Source organism: Lissotriton helveticus, chromosome 2_1, assembly GCF_964261635.1.
Source record: "Lissotriton helveticus chromosome 2_1, aLisHel1.1, whole genome shotgun sequence".
Lineage (NCBI taxonomy): Eukaryota > Metazoa > Chordata > Amphibia > Caudata > Salamandridae > Lissotriton > Lissotriton helveticus.
The window spans coordinates 2,028,672,893-2,028,691,835 of NC_136059.1; the positions used below are offsets into that span (position 1 = coordinate 2,028,672,893).

An 18,943-nucleotide genomic window follows, 5' to 3' on the forward strand; every position below is an offset into this window, starting at 1 on the left:
ACACAATCAGTCACGAGCACTCGCAATGAGAAACCTGCCCCCCACATTGAGAAATCTCGCCGGGCGGCTGATTTTCCCCAGGCACACTTTTGCCAACTTGATGTTAACGATCGTGAGGAGGTTGATTTTCCTCGCTCACCAACTTGACGTTGACCAACGTAAGCAAAGAAAAATTATCTTTTCGGAACTCCTGAGTTCACCGCCCAGGATTAGTTACAGAATGCATTGGTCTGCACGCATGCCTGGGTAGGGGCCTTTATAGGAACAGAGTGCATGCATGTGTGCGTTTGTTGTTTAGGTTAGCTGCCGCAAGGAGACTGATCAATATGTACAAGGAGTTTTATTTGATACTGCGGAGGTACGTATTGGCAAACAAACTCACTCACCAATCAAGCCACATAACCGGACTATCAATTTATCCGCCATGCATGTACTAATCCATGAATATTCCTGCAGCCAGACACGCTTACTCTGATGCCTGTACAGTAACTGATACGTGCAGCTGAGTCAAGTCTGCCCTGCTCCATTAGCTACCCATGCTTTTACTATTAGCACGGTCATTTCACTACACAAGAGGATTACCGAGCAACATTACCAACGCTGTATTTATTACTGCTGGAACTACTTTTACGCAGGTGTACACTGCATATACACGGTAGCTACCCATGCTTTCACTATAAGACGGCCATTTCACTACACAAGAGGAATACCGAGCAACATTACCAACGCTGTATTTATTACTGCTGGAACTACTTTTACGCAGGTGTACACTGCATATACACGGTCACACATGACAAAAAAACAGACATCTCGATCAGCACTTTCGATATTGGATTCGTGTATGCCAAAGCAAACGAGAAAACGGACATTTACACTGTCCTGCGCGCTAAAGACGTCCCTATACCAAGCTATGACGTAACAATTATTTTCAGGATGGCAGTCATGTTTGTTTTGCATCAGTACAACATACATAGAAATCTTTGACAGGCAATTGATAAAGATGCAAATAAGGCCGATTGGAGGCGCAGAGGCAAAGCATATATTTAGTGCTAAGCTGCAAACGTACGATTGTTCAAAAACGAAGCAATAATGCACAAATGCCGTTAATATTTATTATTCGTGTTTGAAAAAGTAAACTATAATCCGCTGCATTGTCAAACATCACGGTGTTCCTTGAAACAAGATACAAATGGCCACTGCCGAGTATAGGGGTTTATTCCGCTAACAAAGAAAGGAGGATAGATCTAATGGTTAAATCTGGCTGCAAGACATTCTTTAAAGTCTTCGATCCAGAGTTTACAAAATATTTCAAACAAGAGGCCTGTCCCGGGAAATTAGGCACATTCTTCACGAATCGTTAAGCTGGGCTCTAGAGTAACTTATTTTTCAGTGACTTTAAATGCCAGTTAGTCACTTTCCTCAGACGGGTTTGTAGTCCAGCTTGGACTCGAGCTTCTTGGAATCGGCCACCTTGCGCACGGCCTTCATAAAGTCCTCCTGTACTACGAAGTCGTGGTCAGCACGGATGGCAAACATGCCTGCCTCGGTGCAGACGTTGCGCAGGTCGGCGCCGTTGAAGCCATCTGACAGCTTCACCACAGCCTCGTAGTCGATCTCGCCATGCTTGGAGATAGGGCCAGCGTGAATCTTGAGGATATCAAGACGCGCCTGCTCGTTGGGCAGCTCGATGTGAATCTTTCGGTCCAGACGACCAGGGCGCAGCAGAGCCGGATCCAGTGTATCGGGACGGTTGGTGGCCATGATCATCTTGACACGGTGCAGAGTATCGAATCCGTCCATCTGGTTGAGCAGCTCCATGAGGGTGCGCTGGATCTCGCGGTCGGCGGAGGTACCCTCGGAGAAGCGGCGCCCTCCGATAGCATCGATCTCGTCCATGAAGATGATGCAGGGCTGATGGTCGCGGGCATAGTTGAACATCTCGCGGATGAGGCGTGCACTCTCTCCGATGTACTTGTCCACGATGGAACTGGAGACCACCTTGAGGAAGTTGCAGTCGAGCTGTGTGGCCACGGCGCGCGCCAGCAGCGTCTTACCCGTGCCAGGGGGCCCATAGAGCAAGCAGCCCTTGGGCGGCACGATGCCCACACGCTGGAAGAGCTCCGGGTTGGTGAGCGGCAGCTCGATAACCTCGCGCAGCTCCCGGATCTGCTCCGAGAGGCCACCGATCTCCGAGTAGGACACGTCGCCGGGGTCCTCGTGTGACATGTTGTAGACCAGAGGGTCCACCTCACGGGGCAGATAGCGCATGACGGTCAGGGTAGTCATGTCGAGGGCCACGCGCGTTCCAGGCTTCAGCTTGGTGCGATCAAGCTGCCGGCGACAGCCCACCACATAGCGCGGCCCGTTGGTGGCCTTCACGATGAACTTCTCATCCGTGAGCTGCTTCAACACCTCGCCCACAATCTGGCCTACGCTCTGCAGAGCCTTCAGATCGTTCTCGGACTTCTCATACTGCTTGGTGAGCTCTCGTAGCTGCTCCCGGAGCTCTTTCAGCCGCCCATCGATTTCCTTATGCTCCAGCAGCTTCTTGCGGTAGTCCTGAAGCGCCTTTTCCCGTGGATCCGCCATGACAGTGAGCCAGCAGTTGGCAATCTGGCCGGTAAAGATGCGCGCAGGGCATGCCGGGGCAGAGGAATACAGAGAGGCACGCCGGGAAAATAAACACTCTTTGTGAGTCACTACCTGAGAAACTGGAGGCGGGTGACCGCACCAGTGGTTTAAGCATGGACATAAAAGAAAGAAATGACAGCTTCTGCGAGTAAGCATGCCACGCCCACTGTTTTAGCCCCAATCAACAGGTCAGTTTGACATAAGAAAACGGGTCATGTTTCATGATCGACACTCTTGAAAACATTCTTTAGTAAGCAAACTATACTCATTTTCATTGAACGCAATGCCTTTATTACATAGTTTATAGTTTTCCGGGAGATGTCATTGTAACTGAAAACTAGCTGAACCATGTGAATAAATAGCATATCACACTGATTCTATCCTAAAAATAATGACACGATGAAATTGATAGAACTGATCCAAATCCAAGTCGGGTATCAGAATGAGAACGCATTATGATCAACAGTTACCCAATACTGCCGTCCAAAAATATATATAATGAGGGGCTCTATATAGAGATGCATGCCACTTTTAAATGAAATAGTGTATATTTCAGATATGAACTTGAAGCTTGTGGTTTCTCTTGGTTTCTCTGTTTTGCCCGACAACCCCCACCCATCCCGGAGAACCAGTCAACTGTTTGAGATGGGCGTTGTATTCTTGTCTAGGAGTATACAGTTCAAAAGCCTAGACCGCGCGTAACCGTTTCGAACAGTGACCATGTTAGACGTAGCTAAACGAACTCACGTGCTATTGGGTGGGATTTAATCAGGCAGTTGTAGCCTTCTTTTGTTTCCACTGCTCTGCCCTTCCAGTCCGCCCCTTGAAGACTGTAGTCTGTCTTCTGTAAGCTTCGCTGAGGCAGAGTTTACGGAGTCAGGGAGTCAGAGCGTACATTCAGCATGGGCTATCCCCTCTGCACATATGCCCGGCAAGGTAAGAGTGGAACAGTGCGGCGCTGCTGTTGTTTGACACAATTGTTTCACATTGACAACTTTTGCAGTGGTGTGTTTTTTATTCTTTACATCTCGTCAGTTTGCTATACAATTGCATTTACGGATTGTTTCAGCTTTTGCACTCACTCTAGCCGCCACATGCATCTAATACATCTATTGGACTTTGGGTTTGTAGATAAAGCTACCGTCCTTCTACAGCCTGCCGTGGGGCTGCTCCGAGGTCGATGCTGCTGTTTTGGGGATACTCATGATCACCTCTTCTTCGTCACTTCAGTATGTGCAGTACTTTGTGAGCCACGCAGGTCTCTTTCCAGCCAGGCATCTCTAAAGTTATCTAACGAGCTCTCGCGTAGCACTGCAGGCAAGCAACAGCGACTACCCTCTGCTGGTTGTAGAAATCTGGGGGAAAGGTCATACATGCGTAATGTTGCAAATCTAGCTGTTGACATTAGAGGCAATCGCCGGGTTTGCTTTTTGTTTGTTTTGTGATTAATGTGTGCCCTATTGCACTGTGTTTGTGCAATACTCGTACACGTACTGCACGCATATTAATGGTTTAGGCGAAGAAAACAGCGCCTATTAATGGTTAATCGACCCGAACAAGCGCCTGATTGGTACACGCTTGTGTATGTGTGCCAGCTATCGTACGCATTATTTTAGGAAATGCGATGAACTTTATTTTGTGGTAGTGTTGGAGATTTTTGCGTGTTTTTATTTTGTGCATCAATAATAAAACACAAATGTACACACTGAAACAGTGCGACTGCTTTTGAAACAAATTTCCTATGATGTGTGGTAACTAGCTCTCAATTGAAGTTTAAATGTCACCTTGATCAAGATGGAAATCACCCTGGTCACTTATGCCACCATGCCTCTCCTTGCATTTTCTGCAGCACAAAGTAAAGCTGAGATGTACAGTCTATTTCCACTGTTATTATTATGCTTCTAGTTAAAAATTGGGTCTTTAGTTGGCAGTGGTTTGCACTCTGTCCAAGTAGGTACCCTCACTCTGGTCAGGATAAGGGAGTCACACCCCTAAAATAACCTCTACTCACCCCCATGGGAGATTGCCATAAGCAGTTAGGCATATCTCAGAGGCAATGTGTAAAGCATTTGTACATACACACACATAGCAACAGTGAAAACACTAGAAATGAGTCCATTCCAGTATTGAAAAATAGCCAATATTTATCTGCATTAAACAAGAACAAAATGACAAAAATCTACCATGCACAAGTAAACAAATCTCTTTTCAAAGGTTAAGGGAATGTAATACATAGGGATATACAGATGTGTCGCTTTTAGCACAAAGTACCTGGGATGTGTCAAAATTCAAAGACTAAAACAGGTGCAGGAGAGCTAAGGTGCTGGAAAAACTAAGTGATGCGCCAGTTCCTTATTCCCAGGGGAAGTCATGCTCTAATCTCCGGGAAAGCGTCTTTGGCTCCTTACTGATGGGCAGCGTTGATGAGGAGATCGCTTCGAAGTATGATGCGTCGGTTCATTACTGCTGCACAGAGGAGGTGATGCATCTGTTCCTTACTGTCAGGGGAGGTGATGCGCCAGTCTCCGGAAAAGCAGCTTTGGTTCCTTACTGCTGGGCAAAATTGATGAAGAGACTGCGTCGAAGTACGATGCACCGAAAATCTTTGGTTCCTTACTGCTGGGCAACATTGATGAAGAGACTGCGTCGAAGTACGATGCACCGAAAATCCAGATGCACTGTGTTGATGCGACAGAGAAACAGGCGCTGAGTTGATTTCACAGCTGTGAAGCAGGCGATGCGCCGATTCTTCAGCAATGGAGCAGCGTCTACATCAGAGTCTGAGCGGGTGCCACAGACGTCGTTGACACAGTGCTCTGGACTCAGGCTGCAGTGATTTTTCAGCTACACAGCAGTGATGCGTCTATTTTATACATTTATTTATTTATTTATGTTCTTCTCTCAACCACGATACAAAAGGGGATGATGGACGGAGCGCTTGAGCAAATCAAACACTCACCCCCAGTCAACTGATCTGGGTTTAATCCATCACCATTCTTTAGCCCCCTCAGCCACCCCATTTCAGACATGGCTATATGCAAGATCAGTCTGACCCTGTGCCTCATGGGAACAGTCCAGCCCGAACTGCCCAGCCATGTCTTCCATGGACCGGAAACAAGCATCCTGGGACCGGTTTCGGATTCATAATCCTCATCAGCCAGGATATCTTGAATCCAGTGGCCAAGTGAGCAAGGGACTCATGTCTGAGCATACCCTGCCACACTTAGGGCGAACAAAGCGATACAAAAGGGGATGATGGACGGAGCGCTTGAGCAAATCAAACACTCACCCCCAGTCAACTGATCTGGGTTTAATCCATCACCATTCTTTAGCCCACTCAGCCACCCCATTTCAGACATGGCTATATGCAAATCAGTCTGACCCTGTGCCTCATGGGAACAGTCCAGCCCCAACTGCCCAGCCATGTCTTCCATGGACCGGAAACAAGCATCCTGGGACCGGTTTCGGATTCATAATCCTCATCAGCCAGGCTATCTTGAATCCAGTGGCCAAGTGAGCAAGGGACTCACGTTTGAGCATACCCTGCCACACTTAGGGCGAACAAAGCGATACAAAAGGGGATGATGGACGGAGCGCTTGAGAAAATCAAACACTCACCCCCAGTCAACTGATCTGGGTTTAATCCATCACCATTCTTTAGCCCACTCAGCCACCCCATTTTAGACATGGCTATATGCAAATCAGTCTGACCCTGTGCCTCATGGGAACAGTCCAGCACGAACTGCCCAGCCATGTCTTCCATGGACCGGAAACAAGCATCCTGGGACCGGTTTCGGATTCATAATCCTCATCAGCCAGGCTATCTTGAATCCAGTGGCCAAGTGAGCAAGGGACTCACGTCTGAGCATACCCAGGGAAGACATGGCTTGGCAGTTCGGGCTGGACTGTTCCCATGTGGCACAGGGTCAGACTGATTTGCATATAGCCATGTCTGAACTGGGGTGGCTGAGTGAACTAAAGAATGGTGATGGATTAAACCCAGATCAGTTGACTGGGGGTGAGTGTTTGATTTGTTAAAACGCTCTGTCCATCATTCCCTTTTGTATCGCTTCTCTCAACCACACCACACTACAGTGCTGCGTCGGAAACAGTCAGGTGGAGTCATTGCATGGATTTTCTCACCAGATTAAAAATCCAGGGACCCAGGAACTGGATTTGACACCACTTTGAAAGTCAAGGCTCTCAGCAGATTAGCCCAGGTACTCGTAGATGAAGTGTTTGATGGCTCTGTGACTTCTTAACTGGAGGCAAGCATGCACAAACTCTTGGAGAACCTTGGAAGTAGGATACAGAAAGCCAAGTCCAGTAATTTTACTTCCAGGTCAGAAGCAGCAGGCCAGCACAAAAAAGGAACCGGCAGAGTGTCAGTTCCTTCTAAAGCATACAGCTCTTCTCCCTGACTGAATGTTCTTTATTCTAGAAGTGTTCTGATTTACGTGTGTCAGAGTTCCAATACTTCTACCCTTTTGTGCCTTGGAAGTAGGCAAACTTCAAAGCAAAGACTTTGTAGTGCACAAGACCACGCCTTTCCCTGACCCTCCTCCAGATACACTACAGGAGGGTGTAAACAGCGTTACTTGAAGACAGGCACAGCCTTATTCGGGTGTCAGCGACAACTCCTCCCACCACTCTTGCTCAGGAGGGCCCATCAGGATATACAAGGCACACATCCGCTCCCTTTGTGTGACTGTCTAAAGGGAATGCACAAGAGCTTAACTTTCAGCCAACCCAGACATGGATTCTACAGGCAGGTAGAGGCACAGAATGGTTAAGCAAGAAATTGTGTAATCTATTACAACCAGGGGGGACAAAGAGCTCTTAAAGGTCCAGCACACAGGCTCCAAACGATTACTGGAATGTAAATGGGTATGCAGGTCCTATAGGGGAACGTAGCAGAAGTGTGCTTGGAGTTCTAACAGGCCAGGAGTAGTGAAATCCAAAGGGTGGTTCCTTTTTGGAATAGGAGCCCTCACACACTCTACCAAGTGTCATGCGTTATCATAGGGCTCTGCTCCTCGTCGAGCCGGTGTTGCAATACTCAGTGGGCACCCTATAGGGGGTTCTTTGGCAGAGATCTTTTTCCAAAGCTGTTATGTGACGTGCTTGTGTAGAGTCCGAGGTGTACTTGTGTAACAAGTGAGTGTTTGGGGTAGTGAGTGCTAGAGACTTAACAAGGATCAGGAAAATCTCAAGGCTAAAGAATATTTATTCAGTGAGTCCACCTGTCCAGATTATAAAACGTGTGCACCACCAATAGAGGCAATTATCTCTTGTGGCATATTATTATCAAGCGGCCGACATGTTTCTTGCCTATATATGTCAATACATGATTTTTGCAATTCTTCAGGACCAAGGAGAGTTACATTTTATCTGCACAATGCTTGGAACCATTGGATTAGAATACGTGATCCAAGCAGTAGGGTGTTTATGATAACGCACCATAAAAAAAAATATTAGGTTGACCTTTTTGCACGTAACAAGGTTGATCTATTAGAACAAAGGGAAGAGGAAGGCGACAAATTTACATTTAAAACACTTTTAAAATCTGGTATCGCCTGCACACTCTGCATGTTTTTCACGGTGAAAAAACTCTTAATGTGATGATAGAACAATGGTGGGAAGCGGTGACAAACACATTATACATAATCCATGAAAATGTTAGCAGTGGTCGCATACATTGTGGAGAGGCCGGGGGAGTAAGTACGTTCCCAATTGTGGTTACGTGTGTGCCTCCACAAGTGTGTCTAGAGCGGCACGCTGTATTTCAGCGTACTGTTGCGGAATAGAAAATCTATACATCAGAAAATTTCCTGCAGGGTGATAACGAGTTATAAAAGGCAGCCTATACCCAGTTAGGAATGTTAAAATCTTGAAAGAGGGGATGGTACGTACTTCGTCCTGGTGACCATATCGCAGCAACCTACCTTGTCCCCAGCGCCTCTGGAGTGAGGACTGCCAGTGGTCGACCGCTAAAGAACTAGTTATGTTGCTAATTACATGTTGATGTGTGCCAGTGTTCACAGCGGAATTCGCATGCCGACCTGACTGCTTGGGCTCTGGCGGGCCCAACAAGTGGTGTAGAAGAAAACAGGCATTATGGGCTCCATCGTGAAGTGTAGGAGTTCAATATTAGAGGAAAATGTTAAGGCATGTGCATGGTTATTATGAACGCGGATGCTGGCAAGCGCAAGCAAAACTATTTTTTTACAAAAATAGTTTCCAAAATGAAGGCAGCAATGAGACCATTCACAAACTGACAGTGGTGATCCTAAATATCTTAGGCTGGTTAAATATACAGTCAATTGATATGATTGATGGCTTTGGCTACATTCTGATAAGGTGCTGATTAGAATAAACTGACACCAGTCACTGGGTGTAGTGTAGAGATGTTGTTAGTATCTTGGGTAGCAAGTGTTTCCATGACTGTGGGTAAGGGGGGGCAGCTATAGGTATGCCATGGGGTTATGTATCCCTTCGTGCGGGGACACTGGACGTAGTGGGTAGATGTCAGGGGTATTATGAGTGAGTCTCATAGGTCACTTTCCACCCAAGGCATATCCTCATTAAAACCATGATGTGGATGATCAAAAAATCCAATTCTGCTCTCTTTTGAAGAGTGCAATGGTAAGGTGGGACAACCCAATACACCCTTGGAGGCTTGGGCGATTCTGGTAATACAGTCTATCTAGGGGGACTGCTGCCCGTTTGTTCATCTGCCGGAATGAAATATTGACTGTCGTAAAGAGTGAATCACAAGACTAATTCATACGTCTTAAGATATCAGCATCACTGCTCTGTCAATCAATACACCAGAGTGAGGTGAGGAGCGCCAGTGAGTGTCTTCGAAATTGAACCAATTCTGCTAAAGTTTTCACAGATTGGCCTTTTTGTCAAAAGGGTCATTGCTATATGCAGTTTCTTTTGTCCTGAAGATGGTCTGAAGGATTTACATCATAGAAGACCGAAACGTCGACTGTACTGTCCATTTCCTAAATAATTGATGTATTTTAAGTGACTGTTTTATTTATTAAGATATATGTCACTGTTTTGATTAAACTAGGAATGGATGTTTTTACCCATGAATTACAGGTTAAAATGTATTGTACCTTTTTCATGTGTATGCATTGAATTAACTTCAGTTTTGATTTTACCCTGCTAATTTTGATTTACATATGAAAATATACTTATATATTGGCTATAAGATATTCCAGTGTGTGTTTTGTTGTTTTAATCTTCTGCGCATTTATTGCACAAGTTATTCAATTTATTCTATTGTTGGTTCAAGATTTGCTAACATTGAACTATCAAAGAATTGTTTTAAATATAACTCATAAGAAACTATATTTTCTGAACAAAATCCCTTGTTGGCACCTCTTTTGAAGAGGGCACGTTTAGTGTGGTAAGGTAGTGATTCAAGTACGGTCCAGTGTAAGTCATCTGCTGAGTGTTTTTGGTTACAAAGTGGGTGCACATCTTGGTGCTGGTTCTCTGACATCTCAATTTACTGCGATGTTCTGTAATGCAAGTCTTCACAGGGCGAGTTGTCATACCAATGTATCTTTTTTCATATGGGCATGTAACTGTGTAGATGCAATTCTTGGTATGTGATTTTTGTGTCCAAGTAAGGTTCCTGTGAGTTTGTTTTCTTTAGTAGCTGTGGTAAGGTTGTAAACTGTGTAGGAGCCATAGGGGAAATTACCTTTCACTGGAGGTAAAGACCCCAGGGTATTCTGATTGGGTACATAAAGTATCTGGGGTCTAGTGTGGACCAGCATATCCTTGATGTTGGGGGTTCATTTAAATGCAAACCTTGGAGGAGATAACTTGAGGTTGCCTGACCTCCGAATGTTCCAGTATTTTCTAATGATCTTGCGTATTCTATTTGACTCAGCCATGTAAGTGGTGACACAGGTAAGCATATTAGTGCGTGGTCTCTGTGTGTTCTAAGAAAACTTCTCTGTCATTGTTGCTCGCCCTTTCTTGGCTATTTTAACAGAGTGTGTCGGATAATCTCTAGCCTCCAGGTGTTTTGCCAGTTCTTGTGCCTGGGTATTGTAGTCATTGATGGTGCTGTAGTTGCGGCGCAATCCGAGAAATTTGCTGTATGGGAGATTTTCTCTTAATACTTTGGGATAGTGGCTCTCAAAGAGTAAGAGACTGTTGCAGTCTGTCTGCTTTTTAAATGTGGTTGTTGTTAGTTTTCCGTCTGCCTCTAAGTGTATCATCAGATCTAGAAAGGGTATAGCCCTATCTGAGATATTACTCGTGAAGTGGAGGAAGAGGTTTAGGGAATTAACCCATTCGTAGAAAGTCTCAAATGGTCACCTGTCCCCTTTCCATAGGATGAGTCGTTGTCCATGTATCTGTGGACAGGCCAGGCATGGGGCAAAGGTGCTGCCCATGGAAGTTCCCTGGGTTTAATGGTCTATTTGTTCACTGTATTGGAAGACATTTTCAGTTAATGCAAGTGTTGGACACTCCATAATGAAGCTCACTCTGTTTTGAGCCCAACAGGAATTACTATACCTTGGTTGCTCTCAGCACCCAGATTGTCTCTTTGGTCCCGACAGCGGAGACTAACTACTGGATCAGAAAGCATGAGACAGAATTCCTTTTTTATTTTTTTATTTAATCACCAGCATTAATTATACATATATTTCATGAGGTTTTTGGCATGGATAAAACCAATAAATATACAGTGTTGAATAATTTTTTTTTTTTTGAAAAAGACCTTTATTATCGGAAATATACAGTACACAGCGTTCTGCTGACAACCCATCCAGGCCAGCCGCACATCATCAAATTAGTAGCTTTTGCAGGGAAAGAAAGAGATAACACAGCCATAGAGCTGACAACCCGGAGGCCCGGCGGCGTTGAAATGTGTGGTTCTGTAAGTCGTGGCCCTGCGTGCATTCAGAAAGAAAAGGATATCGTGAGAGAGAGCGACTGTGAGCCTGCAAGACTTCATTTTCTCTTTTTGTTTGTGTCAATGCTCATTAGCGAAATTGAAGAAGAACTCAGTGTATTGGGAGCACACGTCAGTGACCGTGTGTTAGCCATGGCTCGTCAAAATGCTTGCGAGGCACAGAAAGGGTAGGAAGATATCTCGCTCCCTAGAAGGGCGCGAGATTTCATGAAGGAGAGATGTTGTCGCTCAATGCCGCAAGCGTGGCAGTAATTGAAGGGTAGATAGCACGGTCAGCTTGTTGGCGTTGCCAGGCACCCACTGACAAAGCTGGGTAGTCCAGCTTTAGCCCTAACAGGTGGCCTCCAAGACCCCAGGGCGTGATGCGTGTGATAGGCAGCATGGAAGATCGCGGTCTAGGGGTTTGGGGGGTCTAAAAGGTCAAAAAGAAACAGTTGCAACGGCAACTAGGGAAGCATGTGTGGAAGGAAGAGGGGGAGTGCGATAGAGGTAGCCATGTGGTGGGGGGGGGGGAGGTATCTTCTATGCGTGTATAGCAAGTCAGCGGGGTGAGCAGAAGGGGGGGGGGGCTTCGCCTGCGCATCAGATCCGTGAGGGCAACCACTTCTGGGTACTATTGCTCCGCCCGTGGGCGGCAGGAAGACCCCTGTATGTGGTAGCGTGTGTGGGGGCGCTGTTGTGGGAAAGACTGCGTAATCGGTAATACAAGACAGTCCCGCGCATAGTGTATTGTGATCGCGTCCTGGGATCCCCAGGGGAGTTGTAAGTAGTGTAGCAGCGGTTATGCCTCAGTTTCTCGGCAGGGCCTGGGGGGAAGGGGATAGGCGCACAGAGAAGGCTCCCCAGGAGTGAGCACAGCTCGTGTTGTTCAACGTTGCGCGGTGATGGTGGGGTTGTCCTTAGTCCATCATGTGATCCCTTGCTCAATACATTTCTGCTGGAAGGACTGGAGGATATTGTCCCAGTGTTGCGCAATTGGGAATTTTCGTAGGCCAGCTGTTTCCTCGCGCCGCAGGGCTGTGCTTTCCGCCCGGGCCCAGTTTGCCAGTGAAAGGCTCCAGTGCCGGACGTGTGGAGGCGCATTGGCTTTCCACCGCCTGGTGAGTAGTCGTTTTGCCGTGAGGAGTCCAAGGTCCCAGTTCCGGGCCTGAACTCTATTAAGGCGCGTGCGCTTGTACAACCCCAGCAAGCAGGCCTCCCACGTTTTCGGTACTCGTTCGTCTGTACAATGCGTCAGCATCATGGTCACCCCGTCCCAATACTGTTGAAGGGTAGGACAGTGCCAGAGCCTGTGCAAAAGGTCCGCTCCAGTTTGGGAACAGCGACTGCAGGCCGTGTCCCCGACTGAGAAGTACCTGTTAATCTTGTCCGGAGTGAGGTAGGCGCGGTGTAGTATGTATAGTTGTATAATTTTAAAGCGGGGGTTACGGGGGACATTAATCGGACCAGCTAAAATCATTGCCCATTCCCTATCTGTCCAGTCCCGTCCTCTGTCAGTTGCCCATTTTTCCCTCGATTGCGCTGTGGCGGGGTGTGTATGGAGAAGGAGAGCTTGTGCTAGCCAGTGAATTATGTGTGTGCCATTACTCATGACATGTAGGTATTGTAGGAAGGTATGGGTGGGTAATTCATCAGTGACATCTCCCCAGGCCGTGGTCAGCGTGTGCGTGAGGGTCGCGTGTAAGAGGAACTGCCCAGCCGGTAAGGATGTGTCGTCAGCGAGGGTGGCGAAGGGGAGGAGAGCGCCGTCGGAGTAAAGGTCCCCCAACGTTTCCACTCCCGCCGTGGTCCAGCTGTCAAGCTGTGCGGCTGTGAGTGCCCCTGTCGCAGTCGGGGTGCCCAGTAAGGGGAGCACCGGAGCATATGGCGTTGTCGCCCGCGTTAGGCGCAGGCAGCGGAGGAAGCATCTGCGCGCTATTGCGAGGTGCAGCTGCGACGGACGTGGTGTCTTGGTCAAAGGGTGGAATAGTACCTGGACCTGTAACTGAGTCCAGACTGCAATATCCGTGGCCGTGTCTCCCAAGTCTCTCCCGCCCAGCCATCCCGACACCCACTGCATTTGCGCTGCCAGGTAGTATAGCTCCAGATTGGGGACAGCTAGGCCTCCCGCGTCAGTTGGCATGTATAGTTTCGCCAGTGCGATGCGTGGGCGGCCCTTGTTCCAGAGGATGTCTCGCAATAATGCCTCAAGGTCCCGAAATACCCGGTTAGGGACGTACGTGGGAATATTAGCAAAGTAGTATAGAAGGCGCGGCAGTACGATCATTTTCACCAGGGCCACACGACTGGGAACATTCAGCGGCAGCGTTTTCCAGAATCCAATCTGTGAGCGGATGGATGCAATCGCCCGCAGCAGATTCCCGTCTAGGATATCCGCGGGTTCCCGGTAGATATGTATCCCCAGGTATCGGAACGTCGTGGGATACCATTGCAGGGTCGCACCGCCGATGGTTATCTCACTTTCTGGTGTGCTTGGATCAAAGGAGTAAGCCCCTGACTTAGCCCAGTTGACTCTCAAGCCTGACATCGCCTCAAAAGTGCCAAAGATGTCAGTAAGGGACTCCGGAACATTACTTAGGTCTTTCACATAAAGGAGAAGGTCGTCGGCATACAGCGACACCACATGTACGCCGTCTGCCATCGGTATTCCCCATCCCTCCCCACGTGATCTAAGAATTTCGGCTAGGGGTTCCACCGCTAAAGAGAAAAGCAGTGGCGACAGGGGGCAGCCCTGCCTGGTGCCCCTCCGCACAGGGATCAGGTCAGAAAGGAGAGCGCCAGTGCGGACTCTAACAGTGGGTTCTCGGTACAAGAGGCCGACCATGGTCAGGAAATCGTCACCTAGTTCGAATTTATCCATGAACGCTCGGAGGTAGGGCCATTCCACGGAATCGCCTTTTCCAAATCTAGCACCAGACATCCAGCGCGTGGCCATTGTCGTGGAGCATATTCCTGGAGTCGGAAAAGCCGGCGAATATTGTGGGAGGTATGCCGTGTCAGCACAAACCCGTTCTGGTCCCGATGTACCAGCGTAGGCACGAAAGGGGCCAGTCGGCGAGCGAGGAGGCAAGTATTTTATAGTCTGTGTTTAGGAGAGCCAGAGGGCGATAGGATCCCAGCAGCTCACCGTCCTTACCAGGTTTAAGCAGGGAAACCAGGGTGGCCTCGTTAAGAGTCGGGGGCAGCTGAAAATCGTCTGTCGCTGCCGTGTACAACTTCGCCAGCTGAGGAATAAGGATGTCCGAAGCAGCCTTGTAAAATTCGGCCGGTAAGCCATCTGGCCCCGGAGACTTGCCATTTGATAGGTGGAATATGGCGTCTCGAAGTTCCTCCGGGTCTAAGGACGCTCCTAGGTCATCCCGCTGCGCAGCAGTCAGCGTGGGCAGAGGTATCGGCAGGAGATATTCTGTTATGTCAGACAGCGAGGCGCGCAGTCGGGAACGATACAGTCCCGAGTAGTGGCTGGTGAACGCCTCATGGATGTGACGTCTGGTGTAGAGTAATCCACCTCCCTCCGCCTGTACTGCCGAGATGGGAGTCGAGCGGGCCTCCTGTGCGATCAGCCAGGTCAACAATTTACCAGGTCTGTCACCCTGACGATGCATGCGGGCAGAATGTGCCGCAAAGTTAATGGTACGTAAACGTTCCAGGTGACGATCATGGTCCGTTCTGGCCTCTGTCAGTCTGGCGTCTGCATCCCCCCCTGTTGCATTCTCAAGGGCTAGCAATTCCGTCTCAATATGTGTCAGTTTGTTTTCCAGTTGTCTTTTGATGTGTCCCTGTGTACCCAAGCAGATTCCCCGGGTCACTACTTTGAAGGCGTCCCACTCAACCTGGGGGGAGGACGCTGTGTTAGCATTAAGTTCAAAGTATTGGGCTGTTTGTGCGAGTAGGGATGCACGAAAGGACGAATCTAGTAAGAGGTCCGGTTGCAGGCGCCATGTGGGGACAGGTGGGTGTGGGTTCTCCCAAGCTATCGTTAGCGTATGTGGGTTGTGGTCCGAGTGTGTTCGGCCCATATACTGGGTATCCGTGACTAATGGGAGAAGTTCAGTAGAGATCATGTACCTGTTTAACCTGACATGTAGTGCGTGGGCCCCAGACCAGTAGGAGTACGACCGTGTAGTGGGGTTGCGAGCCCTCCAAGCGTCACTGAGGTCCCATTGCATGGCCCAGGTCAGGAGTGCTTTCGTGGTGGCGTGTGTCTGAGCAGGGGCTGCGGGTGCGGTGGATCTGTCCAGATTAGCATCTAGGACGCTGTTGTAGTCACCCCCAAGTATCCACGGGATACCATGCCAAGGCGCCAGTTTCAAGGAGAGGCTATCTAAGAATTTACCCTGTTCAATGTTGGGTGAGTATATAGAGGCGATTACAATTGGGTGTCCGTCCAGTCTGCCCCTGACCATCACGTACCTGCCCTCTGCGTCTATCTGTGTGTCCATAACCGCCCATGGGGTGCCTGGTCTAATCCATATGAGCGCCCCTCTAGCAAAGGAGGAATACCCAGTTGCATAAAGTTGCCCACGCCATCTGCGGCGCAGCGCAAGTATTTCTGGTGCATCTAAATGGGTTTCCTGCAGTAACGCCACATGAAACTTGTGACGTCTCAAGTAGGAATAGATTTGGTAGCGCCTAGACGGCGTGTGCATGCCCCTAACGTTCCAGGTGCAGATCTTGATTTCAGCCATAATCACAGTGTAGACATGAAGCATCCGCCCCAGCCGTCCTCCACCCCTTAGGTGTGCAACCCCCTGGATCTCCCAGCCCTCCCTCCTCACTCATTCCAAACTCTGGCACCCGTTCATAAAGGAATAGGGGGGGTAAGCTTCCAAAGGCAAGGGTAGGGGAAAATACAAAATATTCAAACAATGTAAAACCACAACAAATACCATAAGGTCGGCCACGGAACATGTCGCCGTCCAAACACACCAAGTGGGTAAAAGTTCAACAATCAAGTCTAGGGGGTGTCATGCGCTAAGCACAGTATCTGCGGTGTAAATAGACAAAAGTATAGAATGAGGGATTGTGGCCCTTCCCTGGGCCCTATGTCTAGTTTGCCTTGTGTACAGATTCAGTGTCCGGGGAACCATTGACGTCACCGTAGCGCTCGGACCTCCGCTGGGCCAACAATGTAGGAGGAGCGCAAGCAGTCTTTAGCCCCCATTAGGCCAGTAGGGACCAGTCCTGAGATGGGATGGGCAGGATGCACGGGAGCGTGGCGGGGAGGGAAAGTGTTACAGAATACATCTGCGCCACCTCCTTACCTGTTCTGTGTCTGCTAGTCCGGGAGGTATACTCACTACAGGAAGGTCTCTCCAGCTAGCACCAGGGCAGGTTGGATCTCCCAGTGCGACAGCCAGTAGCCATATTGTCCAACAGCCATCACTTCCTCAGCTCCATCCCTTGCAGTTCGGCAGGGTCCGGTTTTGATGGTGAAATATCTTCAATGTAGCATGTCCGCCGTTTGTGGCGTGACGTTAGGCAGTTCCATCGATGCCTGAGAGTCTGGTAGACCATAGATGGCGTCATCATCGCTGGGGATTGTCTGTGGACCGTCCTCTGGTATAACGTCGGACGAGGGCGAATTGCTCAGTTGAGTGACCCTCCGAAGCGCATCCCGCTGTTCTTGGAGTATTTGATCTGCTGGTGGGGAGTGTCTGGACACGTCCTCCGGGCGGCGGGTCTGCTGGCCTCTGTTTCTACGGCGGCGGCGCGGTCCTCGTGTGTGCGGCCGCGGCTCGCTTCCTTGCGCCTGCCTGGGCGTCGTGTCCGTGCCGCTGTCAAGCCACTCGCTGACTTCCTCAGGGGTGTCAAAGAAATAGGTTTTGTCCCGTGCTACCACTCTCAGTTTCGCAGGAAAGAGAAGTGAGTATTTCAGGCCAGTGGTGCGGAGACGCCGTTTCACCTCCAAGAAGTCGTGCCTTTGTCGTTGCACTTGAATAGTGTAGTCCGGAAAGAACATTATGGTAGCATTGCCTATGCGGATTTCCCCAAGCCGTCTAGTTTCCCGCAGCACCGTGTCTCTGTCCCTGTAGTTAAATATCCGGAAAAGGAGTGGCCGCGGGTTGGCGCCTGTGGCGCGGGGTCTCGTGGGAACTCTGTGTGCCCTCTCCACTACAAAGTATGGCGAAAGTGTGCCTTCAGGTAGTAAGGTTCTGAGCCATTCCTCCACATGTTGGGCAGGATGATTCCCTTCCCATTTTTCCGGGACCCCCACGAGTCTGATGTTGTTGCGTCTAGCCCTCCCTTCCGCGTCCTCAGCTCGGTCCTCCAGGAATTCGACTCTGCCCAAGAGGTCTTGTACCTGTTTATCCGTCTGGGTGACTGCGGGTTCAAGGTCCCTGACTGTCCCCTCCAACGACTTAGTTCGATCAGCCAGCTTCTTGTGGTCGTCTCGCAGGTGGGTAAGATCGATGGCGACACTGTCTATTTTGGACTCCAACTATGTTCTTGTCCGTTGGAGAGATTGTTCCATGCGCTCCATGGCTGCTAGTACGCTGTCCAACCTTGCAGCTATTTGATCGGCAGCCATCTTGCCCTTCGATTTTTCTGATTTACCCTTCGGTGGGGCCCCTCCAGTCACAGTGCGGGTTCGCACCCCTCCGGACATGTGCGGGATTGCCCGATGGACAGTACAATTCGCGCAGCTGTTGGGGAACGCTACAACTGACTGGCGATGTAGGCTATGGCCGCAATCGACAGGTCCGCCCACGTCTCACGCCAACCGCCAAGCTGCACCACCTGCGCTGCACTTTCCCGGTCCGTAGGTGAGGCGGAGCAGTAGTACCCACCGTCAACACGGCTGGTGAGGGCCGCCAAGCAGGACCCCGTCTCTCTGTAGCGCAGGGCCTCCGCGCTGCGTGGGCCGTGTCAAGGTGCTAGAGCCAGTATAGTATGCAGTCTCTCAGGGCCCGCTTTTGAAGAGGTATGGAGGCAAGGAGGTAGGGCAACGTCCCCTGCAGGCCGCAGCCGAGGGTCCAGGCATCAGGTCCGACTCACGGCCATGCTCGCCGTGCGTCGTCTGGTGGGTGGCAGCTGGGTCCGTGGGTGGTGCGCGGGAGAGCCTGTAGCAGAGATGGCCGCCGCAGATCTTCGGCCCAAGGGGCGGCCAATCCGCCACTTTCGCCCGTGGGTCGGTCAGTACTGCTTACCAGACAGTGTCGCCGCAGGTCGGTTGTTGGGCATGAGATGGGTCCACAATGTCAGCGGGTGGCAAGCGGGCGCCTTGCGCCTGGTGTCCGTGCTATCAATATGCCCCCGGGAACACCCGCCGCAGCAGCTCGAACCCGCAGGTAGTGGTCTCACCAGGCAGGCCCAGTCTCTAGGCAAGGTTCAGGAGGGAGGGGGGGTCCACCATCTGGCCCT

At 49.6% G+C, this 18,943-nt stretch overlaps 2 protein-coding genes across 2 annotated transcripts in view; one reads left to right on the plus strand and one right to left on the minus strand.

Annotated features, from left to right (window-relative positions):
• Positions 1-1,090: 1,090 nt before the first annotated feature.
• PSMC6 (proteasome 26S subunit, ATPase 6) lies at positions 1,091-2,661 on the minus strand. Its single transcript, XM_078676997.1, has one exon. It carries the CDS (start codon positions 2,587-2,589, stop codon positions 1,420-1,422), a length of 1,170 nt encoding a protein of 389 aa, XP_078533123.1. The 5' UTR covers positions 2,590-2,661; the 3' UTR covers positions 1,091-1,419.
• Positions 2,662-3,417: 756 nt separating this feature from the next.
• Positions 3,418-18,943, plus strand: part of ETFDH (electron transfer flavoprotein dehydrogenase) — a 543,836-nt gene continuing 528,310 nt past the window's right edge. The window contains exon 1 of the mRNA XM_078676994.1: positions 3,418-3,567. Within this exon, the coding sequence (XP_078533120.1) occupies positions 3,534-3,567 (34 nt within the window). The 5' untranslated portion in view covers positions 3,418-3,533. The remainder of the gene's footprint in view (positions 3,568-18,943) is intronic.

Coding starts and splice junctions, on each gene's coding strand:
- PSMC6 (XM_078676997.1), bottom strand. CDS start 2,589: ATGGCGGATCCACGGGAAAAGGCGCTTCAGGACTACCGCAAGAAGCTG.